Source organism: Aspergillus alliaceus, assembly GCF_009176365.1.
Source record: "Aspergillus alliaceus strain CBS 536.65 unplaced genomic scaffold BDW43scaffold_25, whole genome shotgun sequence".
NCBI lineage: Eukaryota > Fungi > Ascomycota > Eurotiomycetes > Eurotiales > Aspergillaceae > Aspergillus > Aspergillus alliaceus.
In genome coordinates, this window is record NW_022474708.1 from 76889 (window position 1) to 98355 (window position 21467).

The window sequence follows — 21467 nt, forward strand, 5'->3', positions numbered from 1 at the left end:
AGATCTGGGAAGCAAACGATGGTCAGAAAGTGTGGCAGGCGAATATAATAAGGCGGATGCACTCTCGTTGACTGGTCAACGTCCTTCCACAGCTCTTTTTTGTTGTTGTTGTTGTTGTTGTTGTTGTTGGTAAAAGTGGCAATGAGTGGGTTAATTCTGCATAACCCCATCAATAGCACCCCTTGGCGGTAGAGATACTATCCCTACCCCAGCTTCTGTTACCATCGGAGAGCCTGTAGGAAGCCTCACGGTTTATCTTCTTATCCACACCACTTGGATACATTATACAGATTCACTCTAGCTATTTCTGCGTAAAGCTCCAGACAGAATTGTACATAAAGTAGAACAAGCTCAAACCTTCAATTTTATGCACATTCCTGCGTGATTTTATACTAGTATGTCTATTCTTTGGAACAGTGATAAAATGGTCTCTATATGGCTCGATATTACCGAGAGTAGTTTCAACGAATCTCAGATCAAATCGACGCACAACAGTAGCGAGAGTAAGGAAGAGTTCCGCGTAAGCGAGGTTGTCCCATAGCATAATCAGTGTTTTTACAGTTGTGAATAAATCTGGCCCTATGCAAAAGGGAGCACGTACTTCATTCCTAGACATTGCCGGCTTCCCCTTGAAAATAAAACGATCATCGATTCGAGGGCTCTTCTCTCCGCAGGACCGAGCCATCGTCCTGGGTTGAATGTGCGTGGATCCGGGAAATATTGAGGTTCCATATGGATAAAATATATGCTCTGGCTTACGGCTGTCTGTTATAGTCTTAGCTATATTTATTAGACAACTATTTTGATAGACTTATGCCTGCTGGTATAATTTGCCCTTTGTAGTTCAATGGATCCAAAGGGACGACTCGTGGCAGATGAGTAAGTACTCCAAACGACAGTCGAAGGCCCTCATTTACCACTGCGCGCTTCTTGGGATTAGCAATGATCCTTTGCCCATCTTAAAAAAAAATGACGAAGAAAAATGTACCATACCAACAGCGGCAGAGTCTCAAGCTCAAATAGCCTGGGGACGTCTCTTTGTTCCGGCATCACAGTTTTAAGGTCTTCGTGAAGCCGGGAGACGAGGATATTATTTCTCAACAAATAAAACACGGTCACACTTAGTGCCCATGAAATTGTCTCTGTTCCCGCTCCAAGAAGAACAAATCCCTCGTCCTGCAGCCGATCCAATGTTCGCTCCAGTGGGGGAAGGCTCGGATCAATTAAAGACTTGAACACTGTATTTGGGAGTGACTTTGTCTGCTTAGCAGACTTTGCCACTTTTGGACTGTTCCCCTATCATCTCTTGCAACCTGATCATTCTGGCTGCTGGTGGAAAAAACCTTCTCCATCACGTTGGAAGGAATACGCCTAATCCTGGGCAAATCAAAAGGAATGGATCTAAGCCCTTGGCTGAAAGATCCAAAAGACTCTGCAGCTGCTTTTACAGCATTGGAGTTGTTGATGTCCTTTAGGAAGCAATAGTCTGTACCATATGCATAATATGAGATGATATCCCCAGTTAATGCTGAAAAGGCCACAAAGAGGCTTATAATACTTTGCTCTCGATGCGCTTTCTTGAAGTGTTGCATCAAGGTTTCGATTTTCTCTTGGATAAGTACCTGTTCAGTATCTTGCGGCGCAACTATGATGATTGTGGCCAACAGTTGCAACCATTGACCCTGGTACACTGAACGAGCGAATGAATGGTGCAGCCTTTTCCGTCACTCGAGCATCATTAGCATATATTTCGTTGTAAAACGAGGTGTCTCTTATGTAAAGTTCATCTGGAGCGATGCGGACAATAGGTCGTTCAAGTATGTTAGCGTTTCCAAGAAGCCAAAAGGAAGTTTTGTTGGCACGCAATAAGTGTATCAAGTGCCATATTTATCATGCAACCTACCAAGCTCCCAGAAAACTTGACCATCTTTAATCACTGCAAAGTAAAACTCATACAGGGTTGTGATAGCGGCGAGTTTTAGTCCCGGAAATGAACGAAGTGGATGGAAGTAAAGGCGATAGCATACCCTCCCTAGTATAAAAAAGACAATGACTGCATATAGTAAGAACATAATATTATGTATTTATGTACCATTTTAGTCGGAATTGCTCTCAGAATAAATCCTGCATTTGAGAAGATGCAAAGTCACAGGAACCTCTTCTGCATAGGCTTTCTCTCCCAAGTTATACTTTCGAAAACGATGTGGCCGTGCAAAGCCAAGATCTAACGGGCATCAAAAAAGGATACGATATTATAGTTTATTTCTCCTTGTTCAGCACCACCGTTTCTTGCTGAATCTAGGAATTCGGAATCAGAACCGGTTCTTGTATAACGGTAAGCAAGATAGCGGAATATAATTACCCTAAGTCACCTCCCACACTTAGATGGGAATATGTCATCTGTAAATACGTGGTGGTCTTTTCTCAGGAAATAGTCGTACCAGGTGAGACCATGTTTGGGCTCGTTTACCGTATGGCACGCTACAAGTTTACTATTTGGGCAATGGAAAAGCATTGTACCTTCTTCGTCGTCGTTTGAAGAGTTTTGAGGAGGCTACTGATAGGCATTAATTGCCTCGCCCCACTAATATACATGGTAATGTTAGAGTAATGAAATTTTATAATACCTTCTCGAGGTTTGCGAACAAAGGATAGAGATGGAACTGTACCGCTTCGGTATACTTGAGATCGCACAAGTAACTCCATAATAGTTGAGAACTACTTAGATTACCGTGCTATCATTGGAAATATTATGTATTCCGCCCAGGTGCTTTGCTAAACCCTGAAAGACAGTTCTCTATTATCCGGTGTGAGAACTTAATTTCCGATCCAACTGCGTATCAGCTGAACCCTTGAGCCTGGCTGGCGGTTTCGCAGGTCTGAACAACTTCTCATCATTCTCAAAATATTGATTGATGTCGAATAATCGACTATATCAGCTATATCAGTGACAAGCAGTTTAACTAAAGGCGCTTCTTCGAGAATCTTGGTAAGCTCCTTTATCACTTTTGTTTTTACTTCACCACAGGACTGGCAAGTTGTGATGAAGAGTGGCTGTCCAGGAGGTAGTGCTTGGACCAGCTTTCGGAATGTAGAGCAGAGAAATCTTGGGATTAGATTTGTAGCTAAACTCTTCAGTGCCTGCGCTTCATCCTGATTGAAGCATGAGAGTTCGCCAAATTTCCACTGCGTAATGAGTCAACAGCAGTACTTTGATCTGCACTGTACTACTAGACCTGTCAGTTGTCGTATATAAACAACAACAACAACTTACAGAAATGATGCAAGACTATGACGGGTTACATTTTCTTAACACTTTCGATCAGTAGAGTGGAAACAAAGAAACTGGACTGATTCGTTACAATGAGCAGCTGCCGTTAGTTATGAGGGCCCGTGGATGTTTTGACCTGAGCCAGCCATGGACCTTTGCTTCGGACATGAGCCACGTTGCCCAACACTCAGCCGTACTATCCATGGAAAATCCAGCTTTTAGGCCTTGTTCCACTGCAATTTCGTCTGCCTCGCTAGCAGGCGGCGGCGCCAAAGATCCGTCGAATGGCAGCTAATAGTGAGTCCAAGACCTTCTCTGATGCTGTATATGCTTGAGGCCTGGATGCTGGGCCGTACAATGGTTCTGCATTAGGATATGCTCAAACCCTATGTGCATTATGGATTAGAACTTGATCAACTTCATCTCGGCACAGATATCAACGAACATTTAGATGTCTTCCCCTGGGCCCTGAAAAATTGGGTAAAGCTGCTGCCTTGTATACTCAAACTTCTCAGCAAGTATCTCAAATCAAATTCATTAATAAGGACCGTGTAGTAGCTTCATGTAATACAGAGAAAATTCGTAAATGTATATGGTATTATTGTCAATAGGATCAAATTGAATGATTAAGGATGATCCGTGCGAGAATTTGAATAGTGGGTAAGACTACTCCGCACTAGCTAGAATGCCGGTTCGGGTCGGTAGGTTAAAGATGATATTCTAGTGCAAGGCTAGACCAGTTGTAGCTAATTGTTTTTGAATCGAACGGCAATTGCATCGGCAGGGTATAGAATTGGTGTGATATACGAGCGAACAATAACAGCAGAGGGTATCTTTGAACAAATTGGCGAACTGCGTAGAATTGGCAAGGGATTGCTCATTGCCGCTGCATCCCCCAAACCTGTCGCACAAATACAAAGCTACCCGACAGCAGACTGAATGGGAACGCAGCTAATAAGACCTAGGCCGAAATGAATGTAAAGGGTGGAGCCAGCAAAAAGATGCTGATTGGGGCTCTAAGTCAATATTGTTTAGTTAGGCGTGTAAGGCAAATAAATATAAGTATCTTGAAATCTTAACTCCGGGTGCCTAGAGGATGGCCCCAAAGGTATGATATCATGCACATAAACCATTACTATCTGAACGGAATTTTAAGCTTTGATGCAGGGAAGCCGACGCTTCACATGAATATTTGGACATTAGACATGCCGGTACAGAGAACACGTCGTTCGCGTCTGGAGGTAAGGTAGATCGAATAGAAATATTGGGCGAGAGGATGTATCTATTCCTGCACTAACTGTACCGCAGGTCGTGGCGAATTACCCCATGTAGCTATCCATGTCCATTGGGGTTCATGAAAGGACCATCGGGGTTCTTTATCCCAAATCTTGGGCACAGTATAGAGATCGTGACAAACCTTTTCCCATACCTTGAAGGGAACGAAGGAACGATAGGCAGAAGGGAGAAAGGAATATGCGGCATTGAATTTTTTCCTGGAGAAAGCCCCACGTCAACCAGGGATCGCCTTGTGAAAGGACTGGATCATACACAGTTAAGTGGAAGTTGGTTGTAACCTCAAAGTACCAACAACGTCATGGACGTTCATTTTAGGTTACCCGAATGGGTTGGCGTCAAGTAAGGTTGGGACTAGCCGAGGAAAGGTTAGCGGGGCCAGGTGCAACGATGACGTCGAGACCGTACAGTATATTTTCTTCACCTTCTCATAATTATATCACTACTCAACATCATGGGTTCCCGGGATCCCCGGAGTACCACTTTAATACCTAAAGCCCTAGCTGTGTCTCCCACTCCCACTGCTTCTTCCCACCTCTTTTCGCTCGACTCCCCACATCCACTTCTGCTGTACATCGCTCCATCGCATCTAATCGCTTGAGATACTGCACTGCACAATCTTCTATTGAGGCTTGTGTGGTTAATATAATCTTCTTAACCATCCTGAGCCGGTCAGAAGGCCAACAACTTCCGTCATGGCTTTCAGCAGTAAGTATCACCTTCTCCCGTCATTCTCAGTCGCAAAGCATTCACTAACATGAACCTGTCTAGGAGTAATGCTGGGCTTTCTCGGCCTATTCTTCACGGCCGGAGCTCTATTGTTAATGTTCCTCACTCTACTTGGAGGAGCCAGGAACTCGACCCCGTTGAACGAAATCTATTTCCTCCAAGTCAACACGGGCAACATCCCAGGCGCACCGGCAGTGTCTCGATGGACATACTGGAACCTTTGCGCCGTGAACGACAAGGGGAAGAGTGAATGCGGAAGTTCCTACCCCGACTACCCATTCGACCCCCCAAGCCACCGCACCTTCGACACGACAACCAACATCCCCGCGGCATTCATCGGGTAAGCAACAAAGCAATGACCGCCCCAATCAACCCATATACAGATCCAACCGCTAACTAACACCTCACAGATCAAAGCACTACTTCCTGACCTCCCGCTTTAGCTTCCCGTTCCTCATCATCGCCCTCTTCTTCGGCGTTGTCTCCCTCCTTACCGGGTTCCTAGCCATGTGCACCCGTATCGGCAGCTATATCTCCTCCCTGATGGCATGGATCGCCCTGGTCTTCCAGATCCTCGCTACTTGCCTGATAACGTAAGTCCCACCCCCAATTACGGTGTTAAATTGAATCCTACTGACATCACCCAGCGCCGTCTACGTCCAGGGTCGCAATAGGTTCAATGAGAACGGCCAAAAAGCCACTCTAGGCGCCAAGTCCTTCGGTTTCATGTGGACAGCAGTCGCATGTCTTTTCCTCTCATGCATATTGTACTGCCTCGGTGGCTCAGTCGGTCGCAAAGAGTCCGGGTATAGCGGTCGTGAGCACCGTCGTCGTGGTTTCTTCTCCTCCAATCGGTCTAATAGCGTTCAAAGCAACAAGGAAGCCAACCCATAAGCTAATCCTATAGCTTCTTTTTCTGTCTGTTTGAGAAGGATGGGTTGATGGATGGGGATCGGTGAATCCGGATTGGTAGGAAATGAATGGTTGCATTTCGATGTAACTTGGGGTTTCTTAGGGAAGGAGCCCACTACACGATGGACGTTTTCTCGGAGACGATCCTGTTTCTGTCAAAAATATACTCGTGTCTTCTTGTACTGTAATGTCTTACGGTGGCTTAGTCTTCGGAGTCACATGGTCGTTTTCGTGATTGATGATTTCAGGGTCTATGTGGTGCTGGGTGTTGTTTGGTGATATCTGATGTTGTCTTGTTCTCGCTGTTATACGTACTAGGTAGTAATTGTAATATAATGGGGTTTCCATCAGAACGATCGAGTTGATCCATCTCGCTGTGAGGTTGAAAGAAAGGGAGTATCGTTCTGCAAAGAGATTCCAAATTTCTAGAGTCTAGGCCTCTCTATATACTTTTTGACGAAACCATCATTGATACATTCATCATCAAACAGTCATAGCAAGACAGGATGCGGAAACAGAGATAGGGACGTCTGTCATTTACCGCGGTGGGAAAAGAGATGCATGATGTCTAATAAAATTTTGAGGTTCTAATAAAATCCATGGAAGGAGCAAAGCATTAACCGTCATGTTGTTGGGATAGATAGAGGAAAATACGTTATATATTACCGGTGACAAGGCACTTAAGGGCCCTGGACACTACCACGGACGGCGTTCTGGCCGCCGACTTCCCGAGCGGTGATTTGCAAGCCCAGGTCGGCGTTGACGTGGACCATCAACTCAACCTTGCTGCCGGCCTTGACACCCTTGACAGCAAGCTCGGCAATGGGCTTCTCGGTCTTCCAGACGAGCTCACGGATATCTTCCTCCTCTTCGTCGGAGTCGAAGTCGGAGTCCTCATCATCCTCGGGCTTCTCATCCTTGGGCTTGGGCTCGGGCTTGGTGACCTTGATCTCGCGGACACCCTCGCAGACGCGTATGAGGACATCGCCACCGTTCTTGGGGGCGTTGTACTGAGCGATGCGACGAGCGGGGAGGGCAGTCTCAGCGTTCAGGAGAGCTTTGAACTCGATAGCTTCACCAGAGGTGAACTCAACACCAATGGCGTTCTTCAGATGGGGAGTGGCAGTGACCATGGGGTGGATAGACTGCTCAATATCCTCCTTCTCGAACTCTTGGATGAGAGAGGCCTGGATAGCGGCACCCCTGGGGGTGAGCTCAGAGGGGTTGATAGCACCAGTAAGAGTGGAGGGGGCGAGGATCTGGGTCTTCTCGGAAAAGATGTTGCGGGCGAGCTGGGCAATCTTGGGGGTGTGAGAGGCACCACCAGAGAAGATGACCTAGAGAACAGTTAGAGTGATGCCTTTCAAACTATAACTATAATGAAGGAAGTGACCAACCTCATCAATGTCCAAGACGTCCAAGCCAGCCTTCTGGATAACCTGCTGGATCAGACTAGTGAACTGGGCAAAGACCTTGGCGGAGAGAAGTTCGTAGCGAGTACGGTTGACGGTGGAGCCGAAATCAATGCCGTCTGCGAGACTCTCAATGCTCAAGCTGGCGTTGGTACCCAAGCTCAGGGTCTTACGGGCAGCTTCGCCCTCAAGCTTCAACTTAGCGAGACCACGGGCGTTCTCGCGGGGATCGGTCTTGTGCTTTTTGATGAATTCCTTGGCGAAATGGTCGATGATGATCTTGTCCAAAGAGGCTCCACCCAATTCGTAATCATGGGCAGTGGCGAGGATAGTGTACATGCCACCACGGCAAGCGAGAACAGCAGCATCAGAGCGGGTACCACCGAGGTCGGCCACGACAACAAGCTTATCAGTAACAGTAGCCTCGGGTCTGGCATCGTAGGCCAGGGCAGCGGCGACGGGCTCGTGAATGAGCTGCAGGACCTCAAGGCCAGCAGCGTTGGCGGAGGCAACCAAGGCCTCACGCTGGGCATCGGAGAAGTCGGTAGGCACAGTGATGACAGCGGCATTGACCTCCTTACCCAGGTAGTCAGAAGCGGACTGCTTCAGACGACGGAGATGGCGGGTCGCAATCTCGGAGACGGTGACAGTGCTAGGGGTCTCGCTCTCGGAGTCCACAATGGAGAAAGCAACGGTGGACTCGTGAGGCTGAGGGTGCGCCGAGTTGTGGCATGGTGTGGCATCTATCGACTTGAAGCTGTGGGGTATTCATGTCAGCACTATTCATTGTCTCACATGAAGAGTCAACTTAATGTGAGGAAGACATACTCCTTGCCAAGGTAATCTCTGAAATATGCGACAGTATTCTGGGAGTTGCGGACCAATTGGGCCTTGGCCTGAGTACCGTGGTATTCTTCACCCTGAATGTAAGAGAGGACGGAAGGAATCTGACGGTCTATTGAAACCGTAAGTTTGTGCATGAAGAAATTACCCGCCACCAACCAGGAACGGGGAATAAGATAGACGAACCTCCTTCCTCGTTGGCGATAACCTCGGGCTTGCCCTCCTATATATTATTTAGATGTTAGCACTGATTTCTCAATCTTGACAAAAAAATGACAGCCTTGTAGGGATAACTGGACTCTCGAATGGGGTTCAACGTACAGGGTTAATGCGGGCAATGGAACTAGAGGTATTGCCAAAAGAGATACCGATAGCAAAACGCTCGGGGGCGCCGTTTGTTTGGTCACTCATTGTGAATTATGTGAGGGGAATGTGTTAGAGGGAAGAAAAAGGAGAAAGAGAAGGAAAGGAAATGGAGAGAATGGAGATAGAAAATGGGACACAATTCGGACTCCGCCTCGGAATGGATGATTCTCTTCTTTCTGCCAGACGAAGAAAAAATTTTTGGTCTGTTTGTCAAGGCGGGCAGCTGTGGCTAGTGCTTATCGATAGTGCAGTGGCGGTGCACTTTGAGATATCTCCTATCAATTCTTTGAATCTCATATGAAGTTGTCGACACCATGATTCTTTTGTCTAGACCAATTTCTCTCATTAAGATAGCATTGAAATAGATCCTTACATCCTATCACTCGATTTATCTTTACATGAATCCCACAACTCATTCAACTTACATGCACTACTAACCTGCATCTACAAAAAAAGAAAAAAATACCACATCACGTGGCGATAACCGATAAGCCAGTTTTCGCAGCCAAGGGCGATCCCTCAGTCTCCACCATCTCCGATCTCTTTTCAGAAGAATCAAAAACCACCAACAAGTAAAACCCGGTGGACAAACATCCCCTCCCAAAATGACATCGCCATTAATCCTCCTCCCGGGCGACGAAGTCCCCTCCGAGTACCTCCCATCCACCAATTCCGGCCCCCTGAGACTCGGAGCAGGTCTTCGTCTCCTCTCACAACCGTCCTCAAACCCATCCACACCCCTCAGCCATGTGATATCCGCAACACAACCGGGCATCCTCTCAACAGACATCAAACGAAACGCCGTGTCCATCCTCTCCACCCCGAACCGCCGCTATCTCCCAACCCCAGGCGATCTGGTGATCGCGCAGATCCACCACTCCAGTCCGGATTATTTCTTTTGCATGGTCACGCCGCAAGCGCCGCAGGCGCTGCTGGGCCAGCTTTCATTCGAGGGCGCGACGAAGAAGACACGGCCGATGCTGAAACAGGGGGATCTGGTTTACGCGCGTGTGTTGTCGACTGGGTTGGGTGCTGGCGCGGAGGTGGAGCTTACCTGTGTCAATCCTGCGACGGGGAAGGCTGAGCCTGGGGGACTGGGGCCGTTGACGGGTGGGATGGTTTTTGATGTGTCGACTGGGTTGGCGGCGCGGTTGATGAAGGCTAGTTCCTCGTCCGCGGAGCAGCAGGAGGCAGTGGCAGGGTTGGTGGTGTTGGAGGAGCTGGGCAAGAAGTTGGAGAAGACGGGCGGGTTTGAGATTGCTGTGGGGAGGAATGGGAAGGTCTGGGTGGATTGTGCGAATGGGGGCGATTATGCTGTCAAGGCGACGGTTGCCATTGGGCGATGCTTGAGTACCCTTGACCAGCATGAGTTGAATTCGACAGATCAGAGGAAACTGGTCACGAGGATATTACGAGAAATGAAGGTCGAAACGTGATGGGGCGTTGAAAGTTGTTGTGTTGTGGTGTGTGTGTTATGTTCTATACTACTACTATTCACACTTTTTATTTTTGATATATCTCTTTCTTTCTTTTTAATTTTTTTTTTAATTTTTTTTATTTAATTTTCTCCCCTCATGTATCAAGTTTACGACGTTGACAAAAGGCATAAACCTAGAGTGGGAAAAAGAAAGCATTGGCTGACCGCTAAGATCTATTGGGAAAAAAAGCTCAAGGGCGGAAAACACAGCAAAAAATGGTTGGCGCCCTGTGAGCTTTAAATTTAGTCTGACCCGAGGCCGGAACTTTTTTTTTTATGTTGTAATTCACTTTGACTCCAAATGAACTTTTCACTCCGGAGACCTTATACTTCAACTCCATATCTCCCTCACATACACTTCTACTCCCCTTCATCTACGCGACTCGTTCCCCCTCCTTGACTTCCTCCAGATGGGCAGCGGGCCCTCGAAAAAGGCCGACGATGGCCTCAGCGACCACCCCCGTAAGTATCACTAGAAACTACCAGCGCCAGAAACACCAACTCTCGAATGACATCTAACATTGGGCTCCAACGATAGAAAAAGACAACGCAGCCGCAACTCCTAACCGCTTTAACCCGCTGAAACCCGGGAAAAGAAAATCCAGCGAACATGTCAACTCATCCGTCGCGCTGTCGCCTCAAAACGAAGAGAAACCCCGCCTCTCGAAGCGGACGAAGCTTGCCCATTCGTTAACGGAGGACAATCCTAGTACAAAGAAACCACCTACCACCAACGGTGATATCTCGTTCCGAATCCAATACGAAAACTCATTCAAGAAACCGACGAGCGATCCCGAGATCCAATCGACCCCGAATGAGGACACCAATACCTCGTCTGAACCCCAGGAGAGCCTAGCCGAGCCGAAACCGACGCCAACACCGCTTCTCTGGACTTCCCAGGATGGGTCCACCCAGCAGGGAGAGATTCGGAAAGGGAAGCGGAAACGGGAAGGCAAGGGGCAGACAGGGTTCTTTACGCCGAACGAGGTGCAGGCGCTGGAGGACTTCAAGATCGACTTCTGCAATACTAATGGATTACGCGCGGATGTCTTTGACGCCATGGTGCAGCATTCAGAGAGAGAAAAGGGTGTCGACTTTCCTTGTGATTCGTCTATCACTACGAAGCATGAGTTCTGGAAGACTATCTACGGGATCCTGCCCAATCGAGAACGGAGGTCTGTCTACCGCTTTATGAGGCGGCATTTCCAGAGCTCGGATGTGAAGCCTCACCACTGGACGCACGAGCAGGACGAGGAGCTCATTCGGCTGGTCGCACAGCATGGTTTCAAGTTCGCTCTGATTGCTAAAGAGATTGGCCGAAATGACGACGATGTGGTCCAGAGATGGAAGAACCGCCTGGAGCATAGAACTACGATGAACCGGGGTCCGTGGTCACAAAAGGAGAATGTCATGCTGCAGGACGCGTTGCAACTGGCATGGAAAAATCTGAAAGAGAAGGGCCATGACGTGGGCCGTGATATCTATGAAATCGATGAAACCATGATTTCTTGGGGGCATATTAGCAGCAAAATGGGTCACTGTCGTTCCAGGCAGCAGTGTGCGGATAAATGGCGCAAGGCTAGGAAGAAGGTTCAGCACCTGCGAGAGAATGGAAACCCTGACGCTGTTTTTGACCCGCTCAAAGAATCAAAGAGAAAGAACAGCAAAGCAAAATTGAAGACGGCCACTCCCACTCCCACACGGACTTCGGTCGGCCACTACAAAAGCAACGAATACGTGATATCAGACGACGAAGGCGAAGATAAGGAGGACCACACCACAAACTCAGTCAACGCGTCGCCAGCTAAGAATATCTCCGATGTATCCAAGTCGACTTCAGAGTCGGTCGAGTCAGCTTCCGTTGCTGATTCCGAATCAGCAGATGAGTCGGCTTCGGATGATGAAAACGCCACAAAGGCTATTGCACCAAAGCAAACAAAATCGCGACACAATTCTGCACAATCCAGCAAGAAGTCGAAGGATAAGACTATTGATCCACAGCCTAAGGCGAAGAGCAGCAAAAGCCCCAAACAGGTTACAGAGAACAAGAAAAATGACATTCTAAAGAGCAGTCAGTCAACCACAACAACATCCGCGTCCGAATCTGGAGACAGCGACTCAAGCTCCGACTCTGATTCAAGCTCTGATTCTGATACACCCCCATCTAAACAAATAGTCACAAACAGTGGATCAAAGATATCACCATCAGCCAAGAAACCTAGCATCATTAAAACTTCGAAAAACAAGGGCATGAAAAACGAGAGTTCTTTTGAGGACGACTCAAACGAAACATCTTCCGGTGACGAAGGTAGTGATGAAAGCGATAAGAGCGAGAGCGAGGTAACAAGTTCTAGCGACCACGAGAGGACCAAGTCGTTAAAAAAGTCAAACGCCGTCAAGCAAAAGTCTCAGGCGTCCTCATCTGAGGAAGAGTCTTCAGAAAATGAATCCGAGAGTAGCAGTGACGTTTCCGACTCGTCAAGCCCAGAATCAGAGTCTAAGCCTAGCAAGCCCATGAGTAACAAAATGGACATGCTAAAGCGACGCCGTCAGGCAGAAACCTCTACTTCTACAATAGACAGTTCCCCGATGTCGCGGGATGTGAAGATGGAAGACGTCAGCGAATAACGTTAACGCTGCTAGACAGAAGGGGAGATAGGGGATGTGCTGACGAGTGATGATAAACATATTTCGGCTCAGGTTTGGTGTTAGCATTGATGGAGACAGGGCCTTGTCGGGCACGATCATTAATCCTGATGTAGGTATTGTTGGGTGATGTTTTAGTCTTTTAAAAGTTGTGGCTTATTCATATACCCCATCGTCCACATGTATAGTTCAGGAGCAATCAATGACTTCGTTCGCAAATATATCTATTGGCATACAAAATGTAAAATATACTGTAATTCTACAACTCGTCCTTTCTCCATTCCTCATCTTCTTCACCTTCATCGTCAGGTTGTACTTCCTTTTCTCTTTGATGCTCGAGAGCAACCCTCTCTGACAGCGCAGCAATCTCCTCGTCATATGCAGTCCATTCGGGGACCTGTCTTCTAGCCCTGTCGAGTTTGGGCTCCTTAGTTTGCGGGTTATTACACAGATCAATCGTCCTCGCTTGACCGAGAGACTCATCTGAGCACCACGTCTCGCACCACAGCCATTCCTGCGGCAGACTCTTAATTGGGATATGGTGTTGCATATGATTCGGCAGGTCCTGGTCAAGATTACTCAAGCTGTTAGGGTCAGCAGAGAGCATCTGGTATTGACCACGGAGACGGTCACCGGCGGCCAGAGCGCGGAAGCGGCTCAAGTCAACCACATATAGAGCTGAAATGTGATAAGGCTGCCCGCGGAGAAAGTTCTTCCAGTAGCCCTGCTTCCAGAAGCGGAAGCCTTCCATCTCATGGCGAGAATCACACATCGGTGTAAAGCCGTAGGGCGCGCCTTCCAGGTCTAGGTCGACAAGGTCGTACATGTCTGTGCGGACGACCTGATCTGCATCGACAAAGATGACCTTGTCTAGGGAAAGCGGGAATAGCACGTCTAAAAAGAGGATTTTGTAACCCCAGATCTCGCGCTGCTTCTCGCGCTGAGCACGGAGCCAATGTGGCCATTTGAACGTGACCATTTCGTATGAGAACCCGTATTCCTTGGCTAGGTGTGGCAGGAATGATTTGAAGGAGGGAGAGAGGAACTGCTCGATGAACCAGAATTTAACGGAGTGTTTAGTGTTTTGCATCACGGATACCATCATAATGTTCAGCATTCGTTCATACAAGTGGCCACTTGCGACTGAGAAAATGTTGATGTCAGCTTGCTTTTCGGTGGTAGCAAGCTTCGAACCAACTCCCACGCTGGACAGGACTCCGGAGGCAAAGTTGAGTCCTTTAGAGACATATTCCATTGCAGATCCGGGTTTGGCAGCCGTATCCAGAACATCTTCTGTCTCATGGCCCTTCTTGCGTGACAAGCGAGGGAAAAGTGTCTTGCCCTGGAAGGAAAGGAGAGCAACTTCATTGTTCTCATCGCCGGGTTGCGGAGAGTAGCCCATGCCACCAACGCTATCAAGCTTGAAGATACGTTCACTGCGGCCCGGTTTCAAATTAATTTGCCACAGCCCAGGCTGGGCTTTGAATTGGAAGTAACCTAGGTTGGCCATGATGATGGTGTCAGCAAAGTAGGGGTTCTCCTGGGTACCAAGAGCCAGCTGAACTCCCCTTGGAGGAGTCTTTGTAGTCAAGTCTCGTGAGTGACCTTCTATCAAAATGTGCTCCAATGCATAAACAGCATCCACGTCTGATCCTGCGTTCGAAGAACTCAACTTAATGTTATCAAGGTCGTGAACGGAATCCTTGGGAGCTACAAGCCAAGATGACGGAACGTCCATGCCCAGGGTAAGTAGTGGTTCGACCGGCACGCCTGAGAAAGTAGCTCCAGGTCTCAACATAGACCCATCGCCAGCGAAAGAGGGCTTCGAGTCTAAAACATAGCGGTAGAAGCGCTTGATTGGAAGTTCCTGTATTTCTTCCCGCGCGTTTAAGAACAGCCTGAGCCTGACGCTCGCCAGTTGCGAGAGTACTTTCAGAATAGGTAACCATCTCTGGGATATTTCAGATGTTGGATCAATAGAAGCGACTATAGTGATCGCCGGGTCTTCAGAGTTGGAGACGGTTATTACGGAGCTAGAATCGTTCCACTCATTGAACAAGTTCATCCGAACGTCAGGAACCGATTCGTAGATACCCTCCGGGACGTCAGATATTGTCGAAAGTGTAGTCAGTGAGGTCAGCTTAGCAAAGGCCAGAGGACCAGAAAGCTTTGAGCCGATTTGGAGCTCCTTAGCAGCCTGCGCTACCGGATCTATGCGCTTTGCGTGCTCATATGCCAAAAGCTGGTCAAGGTCATCTGGTCCTACTCCATAATCCTCTGGCATAGGCCCAACTACTCTGCCATTAATAACAACGCCACTTGCCCCAGGTGCAAATCCTAGGTCCCAAGCCAATGGCTGCTGCAACGCCCAAAACTCGGCGATCTCAGCTTCCTTATGGGAAGACATGGAAGAGTCAGAGGACCCAATATCAGCCAGGACCTGTGAGACATCCACGTCGCTGCCTTCTTTAAGTGAATGATAGACAGTGATGGAGCCACTTGCGGCAGATGTATGTGCAGGATTATGAAGCAAGAGTATCTCTAGATCAGTATGCTTTTTCCGGCTCTCCAAGGCTGCCGTGAGGAGCTTGGAACCATTCTCGGAGTCGAAATCGCCCACAACGACCATATGAACACTATCCAGAGCGTTGTCTGTGTCAGAATGGATGCGAGGAAGTGCGTCCAGTCCTTCCTTGTGAGATTCGGACACCTTGGCTAAATCAACGACCCGGATATCCTTCGGGTCCTCGGGTATCACCCAGGGGTTGCGACGCTCGAAGGCCTGGGAAAGGAAGAATCCCGGTAGCCACGTGTCTTCCTTGAAGATGCCATCCATAATGCCTTTCTGGAGTGATTGCAAATCTTTGCCTACTCTGTTGCTCATCTCTTGCACCCAGTTATCATCGCGGACGAGTGGGACGCCGTTAACCAAGATTAATGGTGTTCCACCTGTGATGCCGAGACGATTCTGATAATTTACTGTTCGAGACACCGCTTCGTCAAGCGCTCCATGCTTCAGAACCTCTTCAAATGACAAAGCCGTTCTATCGGGACGAAGGTTCCGCTCTTTAGTTGCAGCCTGAAAAGAATTTTTATCCGGAGATGCGATCTTGTTCGCAGTGAGAGACTGGAGAGCATTAGCATCGAACAAAGACCGCAAATTTCAGTGCTCAATTAAATCTTACCTCCTCAAGGTATTTAATCAGGCTCGCCAAACCAAAGGTCTCTTGCAGGTAGTGAGCAACCTTAAGCTGGCCCGTAGATCCAGATGAAGATGCAATCGGAACTAAGCCAAACCTCACAGGAATCTTCCTGTGCACAAATACTTGTACCGTCTTGACGATAAAGTTTACATCTTCAATATCGGCCAAATCTACCGGCACAACGATATTGTTCGCATCGCGGCGGACTGGTGGAAGTTGACCCGGGAATGTGGGACGCAAGAACTAACAACGATCAGTACAAATGTCCAAAAAGCGTACATGAGATAAAATCGCTCACCGCTTCTAATTCACCAGACCAGGACTCGTATTTGGCATCCTTTTCTAGATTGTTCAGCCATATGAGGACCCGACCACCCTCGATCTCATCCCGGTAGTCGTAACGTTGGGGTGCATCGTCTGCCAGAGCCTCGCCGAGAATCTTGTGGGACAGAAGATCTACGGCCTCCTGCGCGGAAATTCCCAGATCCCTAAATTTCTCTATTAGTCTTCTTTCGCGGCGTAAGTGGTCCAGTAGAGAGTAGGCATCAATCTTCCGAGAGTCCATTTGGACCCCATTAATCCACATGGCGTTGGCGCCAGAGGGAAACATCCCCATTCGACTAGAGCGGATGTCTTGCAAGAGCTTAGCAGTGGCATTGTGGGCTGCGATCTTTGTGGAGTATTTAGGGAAATCTTGTGACAGTTTTACGAGCGTATCCAGAGGGTTGTCACTATCCATCACATATTTGACAGTGTTCACACCTAGACGTGTTACTTCAGACGAGGACAATGGCCTAAGGTCATCTGGGGCATCGCCATTCATATCGCCTACTTTGTTGGCCTCCCCATTGACTGGTTCTTTCTGTCCAGCATCTCGGTCATCGATCACAATGTAGTCCGTTCGTTTTAATGCAAGTTCAACACCGTAACCAGAAACGAAAAGGGGCCGAGGTCTCCAGTGCTGAGGCGGCCGATAGCGTACGCGATACGATATCTGCCCTTCCTTGGCAAGATCACTAAGGGTATGGTGGAAGTCTTTGAACATTGGAGATGCCACATCCGCGTACAAAACGGCTGGGGGCAATGACGTATCCCCCAGAACTCTATCAAATGGAAGCTCTCGCGGGTCCCTGCAAAAGACACCAGGTTAGCCTACACCAGGGGTTTCTTCCTACAAAAAAGAGAAGAGCCACCCACAAGTCTCCCGAAACATCCTGCTGAGCACGTCCCATGGTCGAGGAGCAATACTGCTTGCCATCCGAGTGCACCCACACTGGACAGGCTGCGTCCTGCGCTGCCATCAAGGAGTGCTGTACGGAAGCATTGTAGTATTGGTAATGGGCCGCGATTCGGGGGCTCGCTGATCGAATGGCCAAGGAGAGTTTGAACGACGAGAGGCTCTCGGGAGTTCCTAGGTGTCCATCTTCATGTACAACCTGTAAGAAGCGATCGTACACATCTTTATCAGTCACGACATGGTCAAAGGCGCCATCAGCGATGCGGTCGAGCAGTGGGAAATAGGCAGTTGCGTTTTCTTCAGCGGCGGTTTCTCTACATTTTATAAGCAACCACATTGACCGGAGCAAGGAACAAAGGACACAGAGAGTGATTGCTTACAGAAGCTCTATAAGATACGGTGCCGAGTCGAATGAAGCCTGTAACGCAACATTGACTGAGGGGCTTGCGTGGACTAGGCAGGCTAGCACCGAGGCGACAATTACAGATAGCCGCCATGAAGCGACATGTCCCACGCTGAATCTCATTTTTGTGGCTGCTCCCGCACATTCGTCTATACAGAAAATAGGTAGATCGAGGCTTATCTTGGCCCAGAATGGGCAACACTTAATCACTAGCTAAGTACTCCCAAGTCAAGGCGAGCGAGCTAGTAAGCATAACGGGCGAAGGTGACCTCAGTTTGATGGATGCAGCATAGAATGAGATTTCATGTAAAGATAGTGCAGGAGACCATTGAGTAGGTATCAGGAAATACGAACTGGTCTCCAACCGCGCGCTTTAGAAAGGAGTAACCGAGACAATGAAGGGTCCTGTTTCATGTGTTCTGGCCACTTGGAGAGTTGATCCAGAGCTTGTACGGAAGTCGTAGCGGCCACTTGCGCAAAACTTCCGTGTCTTCTATACCGGCCTGTCATTGGCCAGTCATATTTTGGACTATCTATGGGTGAGAACTATTAATTACTATTATAAATACGGAGTAACAGTACACTGTTTCTGCGGCGTTCTGGGTCTCTAACTCTTTTTTAGTCTGATACCATACTACTTATAGCCTCTTACTCGGTCTAGAACTATAGTAGAAATCTATATATATACTACGTACTCTATATTCAAATACCAAGTATACTGCTTGTCCTGCTGCCCCTGACCATTGTTTCACCTGAACCTCAAACCTGATTATATAAGCCTCTTTTAACCCTGATCCTGTTCGTGGCTCTGGAGCTACGGGCATCTTGTTCCATCCGCCTGCATATAACCTGACATGCACTCTGCCTGCATCTATTATCCTGCAGTCTGACGCCGGAAGAGCATCTAATAGTACCTCCCACGTAAGCTTTAAGGTAAAAGGAACTCTTGTTCAGCCATGGTTTGCTTTATCTTTCAATGGGTCTATACCCCATATGCCAATGTAGGTGCCATGGCCCGAAGATCACCAGACTACCATGCTTAAACACCCATTCATCAGAAACATGTTCAGGCTTCCAAGTAAGATCTTTGATCTCTGTATGCGTCCGAGTGCGCAGCATGGACATGAAACCATCGATCGCCAGAGCTGCCGGAGCCACCCAAATCATAAACGTAAAAATGATATGCACTAGAGATCTCCGGAACCGGAGGAGTATATGCACGAAAGGGGGTATAGACACGGTAGTCAAGCAGCAGAACAAGAACGTCGTGAAGTCTCGCTGTAGAAACTCGAAAATACTATGAAACTGTTAGTCCGGTTCTCCTGGTAATCTTGGTATCGTTCGGTATACATAAATGAATCTGCGGACTGCATCACACTGCTTAAGACTAGCTTAGCAGCGTCATCGTCGAAATGACGAAAGGAGATATTGAATATCCGACACTCGCGACCCTCTGAGGTAATTCTTTCCAACGACGTTGCATCCACGGGTTCTGGGATAAATGAAATGCACTCGTGCTGTTTCTTGATAGCCTTCCATTCTATCATACAGGGCCTGCGATCAGCCAAGAAAAGTTTGGCATTAAGAGCTGTCTCGATGGCGGGTATCGGTCCACCAGCACGAGCACAGGTATCGACAAAAGTATATGAAGAGGCCTTGGGAAGGCTTTCTTTGATAATACTAGCAGCTACCTCAGCTGCAGTGTTTCTCACAAAAGGGATGCGAAGATCCCAGAGCGCAGTCAAATAGGTCTGAATGAATAAAATCAACCAACTAGGACACCAGTCTTGATCTTCGATCTCGAATAGATGGAAGCGAGGAAAGAGAATCATCTTGGCCCAAGGTAACCATAGAAGGCCCTCCAAATATGTACTTCAATGCAATGCCCAGTTAGAACGATGGCACCGCGGGGAACTGTGAAGTGCGTTTTTTTGCAAGCCTCCAATTTATATCACTTTTCATACAGTCTCTTTCGAAATTGCCTTTACTAGCAAACACTCAGGAATAACTTTCGGCCCCCAACTTCATGTCCGTAGTGCGCAGAGAAAATTGGCCTAAAGAGATATTAGTATTACCAGAACCCTTAGTTTTCCTTACTTGTGTGACAACATATTCCATTCTTCTTTGAGCTGTGGCTGAAAATACATGTCTTTGTTGGTAAAGCCAGGCTAGATAATAATCGTGCCATAAATTTACCAAATGATGCTGTGTGTGAAAGATTTCAACAAATCAGGGATCTAATACTTCCTATAGAATGGCGATGGCAAGAAGCATGACATAGATTCATTGACAAGACGGCCAGAAATAGTGTCTCGAGTTGAGCGGTCAACCCCACCTGATCCAGGTATGTTGTGTTCACATAATACCTCCAAAGCGGCCGCATGAAGTCCCTGAAGTAGCGAGATTGATCATTGGTGATGAAGAGGGCTTCGCATCCACTGTGTCGCCATCTGTCGGCGGCGATTGCGGGTCGACTTGGTGTTTGGTCGGCGCTACTAGCAAGGTAGGGCATGTGCATCGCACTCGCGCTCTCAGTAAAGTCGAAGAGACTCTGATTCAAACCGATGTGCACCCTGGTCGGGCCTCGGAAATAAGTGTTCATAATACAAAGGAACACGGCCAGGCCTACAACACCAAAGATGCTCAGGGATCAAATCTTCACAAGTCAGGAAGCCCGGCGGGTCTTGGGTCTTATTTTGTGATAGAACGTACCTCCCCGCGAGCGCCTAATTACGTAAACGCTGTTAATAGGAGAGGCCGATTAATCGCGCAGGCCATCACGACTCACCTTATTATGGAAATAGAAATCCGGCCGCTGGTCACCCGGTGTCATGGGAAAGGTCACATCGGCACCCTTCAGATCGGCGTTGGCGTCGCTGATAACACTTGCAGAGCCCGTATAAACGAGGAACGGGGCTCTGGGCCATGAAGAAGGGCTCTAGTGCCCACTAAATTGACTTAATGTATGATATCTTTTGGCGTATCGAACTTGGGCCGACAGTGTGGCTCACAACATCCAATTGCAAATCTTCGAAGATACGGCGCATCACGGTATGTTATGCATTCAAGACGACGGGAAGGCTGGCGTGGATTGATGGATCGTAGCTCTGCAGCCATGTTACGAGAAGAACTGGAGGATCTGGCCAGCGAGGTCGCCAGTACTATCGCGTGTGGTTATCGTCCGAGTAGGTATGTGTCAACCGGAACTATACTGAAATATCCTGCATAGGACGCAACTAGGACTTAGGCGCGTTTTGTGTTAGATAGCATTTTAGTCAACAATGTGATATCTAGCATATTCGTCGACGTGAATTGAGGTAGAGGGGAGGAGGTTGTTCATGCTTAACCAACTCTTGGCAAGTAAACAACACCGGATATCCAATACTCTATATACAATCTGCACGAGTATAAGATGATTTAGTAATCAGGCAGGGATTTAATTACTCTGTACAGTATGTATGTATACTCACTAGTGGCTTACACTGAGAGAAAATCACTCAGCAATACTGATCATGCCATAAACATGCAGATACGAATACGAAATGTAATCAATTTGACAAAATCAATTCATTATCATCATCATAAAGTAACATTCATGAAAAGCTTTTTCTAGCCTTGTTTTATCTTTTGCTGCCCTGTTCCCCCTTTTAGACTTGGAGAAATGATTCCACCGTG

General features: G+C 47.9%; 8 protein-coding genes across 8 annotated transcripts; 3 read left to right on the forward strand and 5 right to left on the reverse strand.

The window, feature by feature from the left end:
- Positions 1–579: 579 nt before the first annotated feature.
- BDW43DRAFT_300632 (cytochrome P450) lies at positions 580–2072 on the reverse strand (the record flags this gene model as incomplete). The annotated part of the gene is made up of 6 exons (XM_032044929.1): positions 580–761; positions 812–926; positions 994–1260; positions 1290–1609; positions 1647–1787; positions 1904–2072. The coding sequence occupies 6 exons, from the start codon at positions 2070–2072 to the stop codon at positions 580–582; spliced, it is 1194 nt and encodes a 397-aa protein (XP_031899701.1).
- Positions 2073–5340: 3268 nt separating this feature from the next.
- BDW43DRAFT_300633 (SUR7/PalI family protein) lies at positions 5341–6187 on the forward strand (the record flags this gene model as incomplete). Its single annotated transcript, XM_032044930.1, has 3 exons — positions 5341–5633; positions 5704–5886; positions 5941–6187. The coding sequence occupies 3 exons, from the start codon at positions 5341–5343 to the stop codon at positions 6185–6187; spliced, it is 723 nt and encodes a 240-aa protein (XP_031899702.1).
- A 391-nt stretch (positions 6188–6578) lies between these two features.
- On the reverse strand, positions 6579–8982 carry BDW43DRAFT_96906 (ribosome-associated complex protein SSZ1). The gene is made up of 5 exons (XM_032050789.1): positions 8782–8982; positions 8647–8683; positions 8446–8572; positions 7603–8374; positions 6579–7542 (listed from the first exon to the last, which is right to left on the reverse strand). Exons 1-5 carry the CDS (start codon positions 8869–8871, stop codon positions 6886–6888), a joined length of 1683 nt encoding a protein of 560 aa, XP_031899703.1. The 5' UTR covers positions 8872–8982; the 3' UTR covers positions 6579–6885.
- Positions 8983–9134: 152 nt separating this feature from the next.
- Positions 9135–10610, forward strand: BDW43DRAFT_277733 (exosome non-catalytic core subunit RRP40). The gene has a single exon (XM_032042094.1). The coding sequence runs from the start codon at positions 9432–9434 to the stop codon at positions 10260–10262; it is 831 nt and encodes a 276-aa protein (XP_031899704.1). The 5' UTR covers positions 9135–9431; the 3' UTR covers positions 10263–10610.
- BDW43DRAFT_277734 (MYB DNA-binding domain protein) lies at positions 10611–13151 on the forward strand. The gene is made up of 2 exons (XM_032042095.1): positions 10611–10765; positions 10842–13151. The coding sequence occupies exons 1-2, from the start codon at positions 10714–10716 to the stop codon at positions 12929–12931; spliced, it is 2142 nt and encodes a 713-aa protein (XP_031899705.1). The 5' UTR covers positions 10611–10713; the 3' UTR covers positions 12932–13151.
- Positions 13137–18203, reverse strand: BDW43DRAFT_277736 (putative UDP-glucose:glycoprotein glucosyltransferase). Its single transcript, XM_032042096.1, has 5 exons — positions 17770–18203; positions 17350–17703; positions 16451–17282; positions 16135–16395; positions 13137–16076 (listed from the first exon to the last, which is right to left on the reverse strand). The coding sequence occupies exons 1-5, from the start codon at positions 17913–17915 to the stop codon at positions 13209–13211; spliced, it is 4461 nt and encodes a 1486-aa protein (XP_031899706.1). The 5' UTR covers positions 17916–18203; the 3' UTR covers positions 13137–13208.
- A 310-nt stretch (positions 18204–18513) lies between these two features.
- On the reverse strand, positions 18514–19818 carry BDW43DRAFT_96962 (uncharacterized protein). Its single transcript, XM_032050791.1, has 2 exons — positions 19143–19818; positions 18514–19089 (listed from the first exon to the last, which is right to left on the reverse strand). Exons 1-2 carry the CDS (start codon positions 19622–19624, stop codon positions 18759–18761), a joined length of 813 nt encoding a protein of 270 aa, XP_031899707.1. The 5' UTR covers positions 19625–19818; the 3' UTR covers positions 18514–18758.
- BDW43DRAFT_96961 (uncharacterized protein) lies at positions 19819–20575 on the reverse strand. The gene has a single exon (XM_032050790.1). It carries the CDS (start codon positions 20392–20394, stop codon positions 20014–20016), a length of 381 nt encoding a protein of 126 aa, XP_031899708.1. The 5' UTR covers positions 20395–20575; the 3' UTR covers positions 19819–20013.
- Between the last annotated feature and the right edge of the window lie 892 nt (positions 20576–21467).

Coding starts and splice junctions, on each gene's coding strand:
- BDW43DRAFT_96906 (XM_032050789.1), bottom strand. CDS start 8,871: ATGAGTGACCAAACAAACGGCGCCCCCGAGCGTTTTGCTATCGGTATC. Junction 8,684..8,781: donor CCATTGCCCGCATTAACCCT/GTACGTTGAACC, acceptor AATAATATATAG/GAGGGCAAGCCCGAGGTTAT. Junction 7,543..7,602: donor ACGTCTTGGACATTGATGAG/GTTGGTCACTTC, acceptor ACTGTTCTCTAG/GTCATCTTCTCTGGTGGTGC.
- BDW43DRAFT_277733 (XM_032042094.1), top strand. CDS start 9,432: ATGACATCGCCATTAATCCTCCTCCCGGGCGACGAAGTCCCCTCCGAG.
- BDW43DRAFT_277734 (XM_032042095.1), top strand. CDS start 10,714: ATGGGCAGCGGGCCCTCGAAAAAGGCCGACGATGGCCTCAGCGACCAC. Junction 10,766..10,841: donor TGGCCTCAGCGACCACCCCC/GTAAGTATCACT, acceptor CTCCAACGATAG/AAAAAGACAACGCAGCCGCA.
- BDW43DRAFT_277736 (XM_032042096.1), bottom strand. CDS start 17,915: ATGAGATTCAGCGTGGGACATGTCGCTTCATGGCGGCTATCTGTAATT. Junction 17,704..17,769: donor CCGTATCTTATAGAGCTTCT/GTAAGCAATCAC, acceptor TATAAAATGTAG/AGAAACCGCCGCTGAAGAAA. Junction 16,396..16,450: donor GGTCTGGTGAATTAGAAGCG/GTGAGCGATTTT, acceptor GATCGTTGTTAG/TTCTTGCGTCCCACATTCCC.
- BDW43DRAFT_96962 (XM_032050791.1), bottom strand. CDS start 19,624: ATGATTCTCTTTCCTCGCTTCCATCTATTCGAGATCGAAGATCAAGAC. Junction 19,090..19,142: donor CAGTCCGCAGATTCATTTAT/GTATACCGAACG, acceptor ACAGTTTCATAG/TATTTTCGAGTTTCTACAGC.
- BDW43DRAFT_96961 (XM_032050790.1), bottom strand. CDS start 20,394: ATGAACACTTATTTCCGAGGCCCGACCAGGGTGCACATCGGTTTGAAT.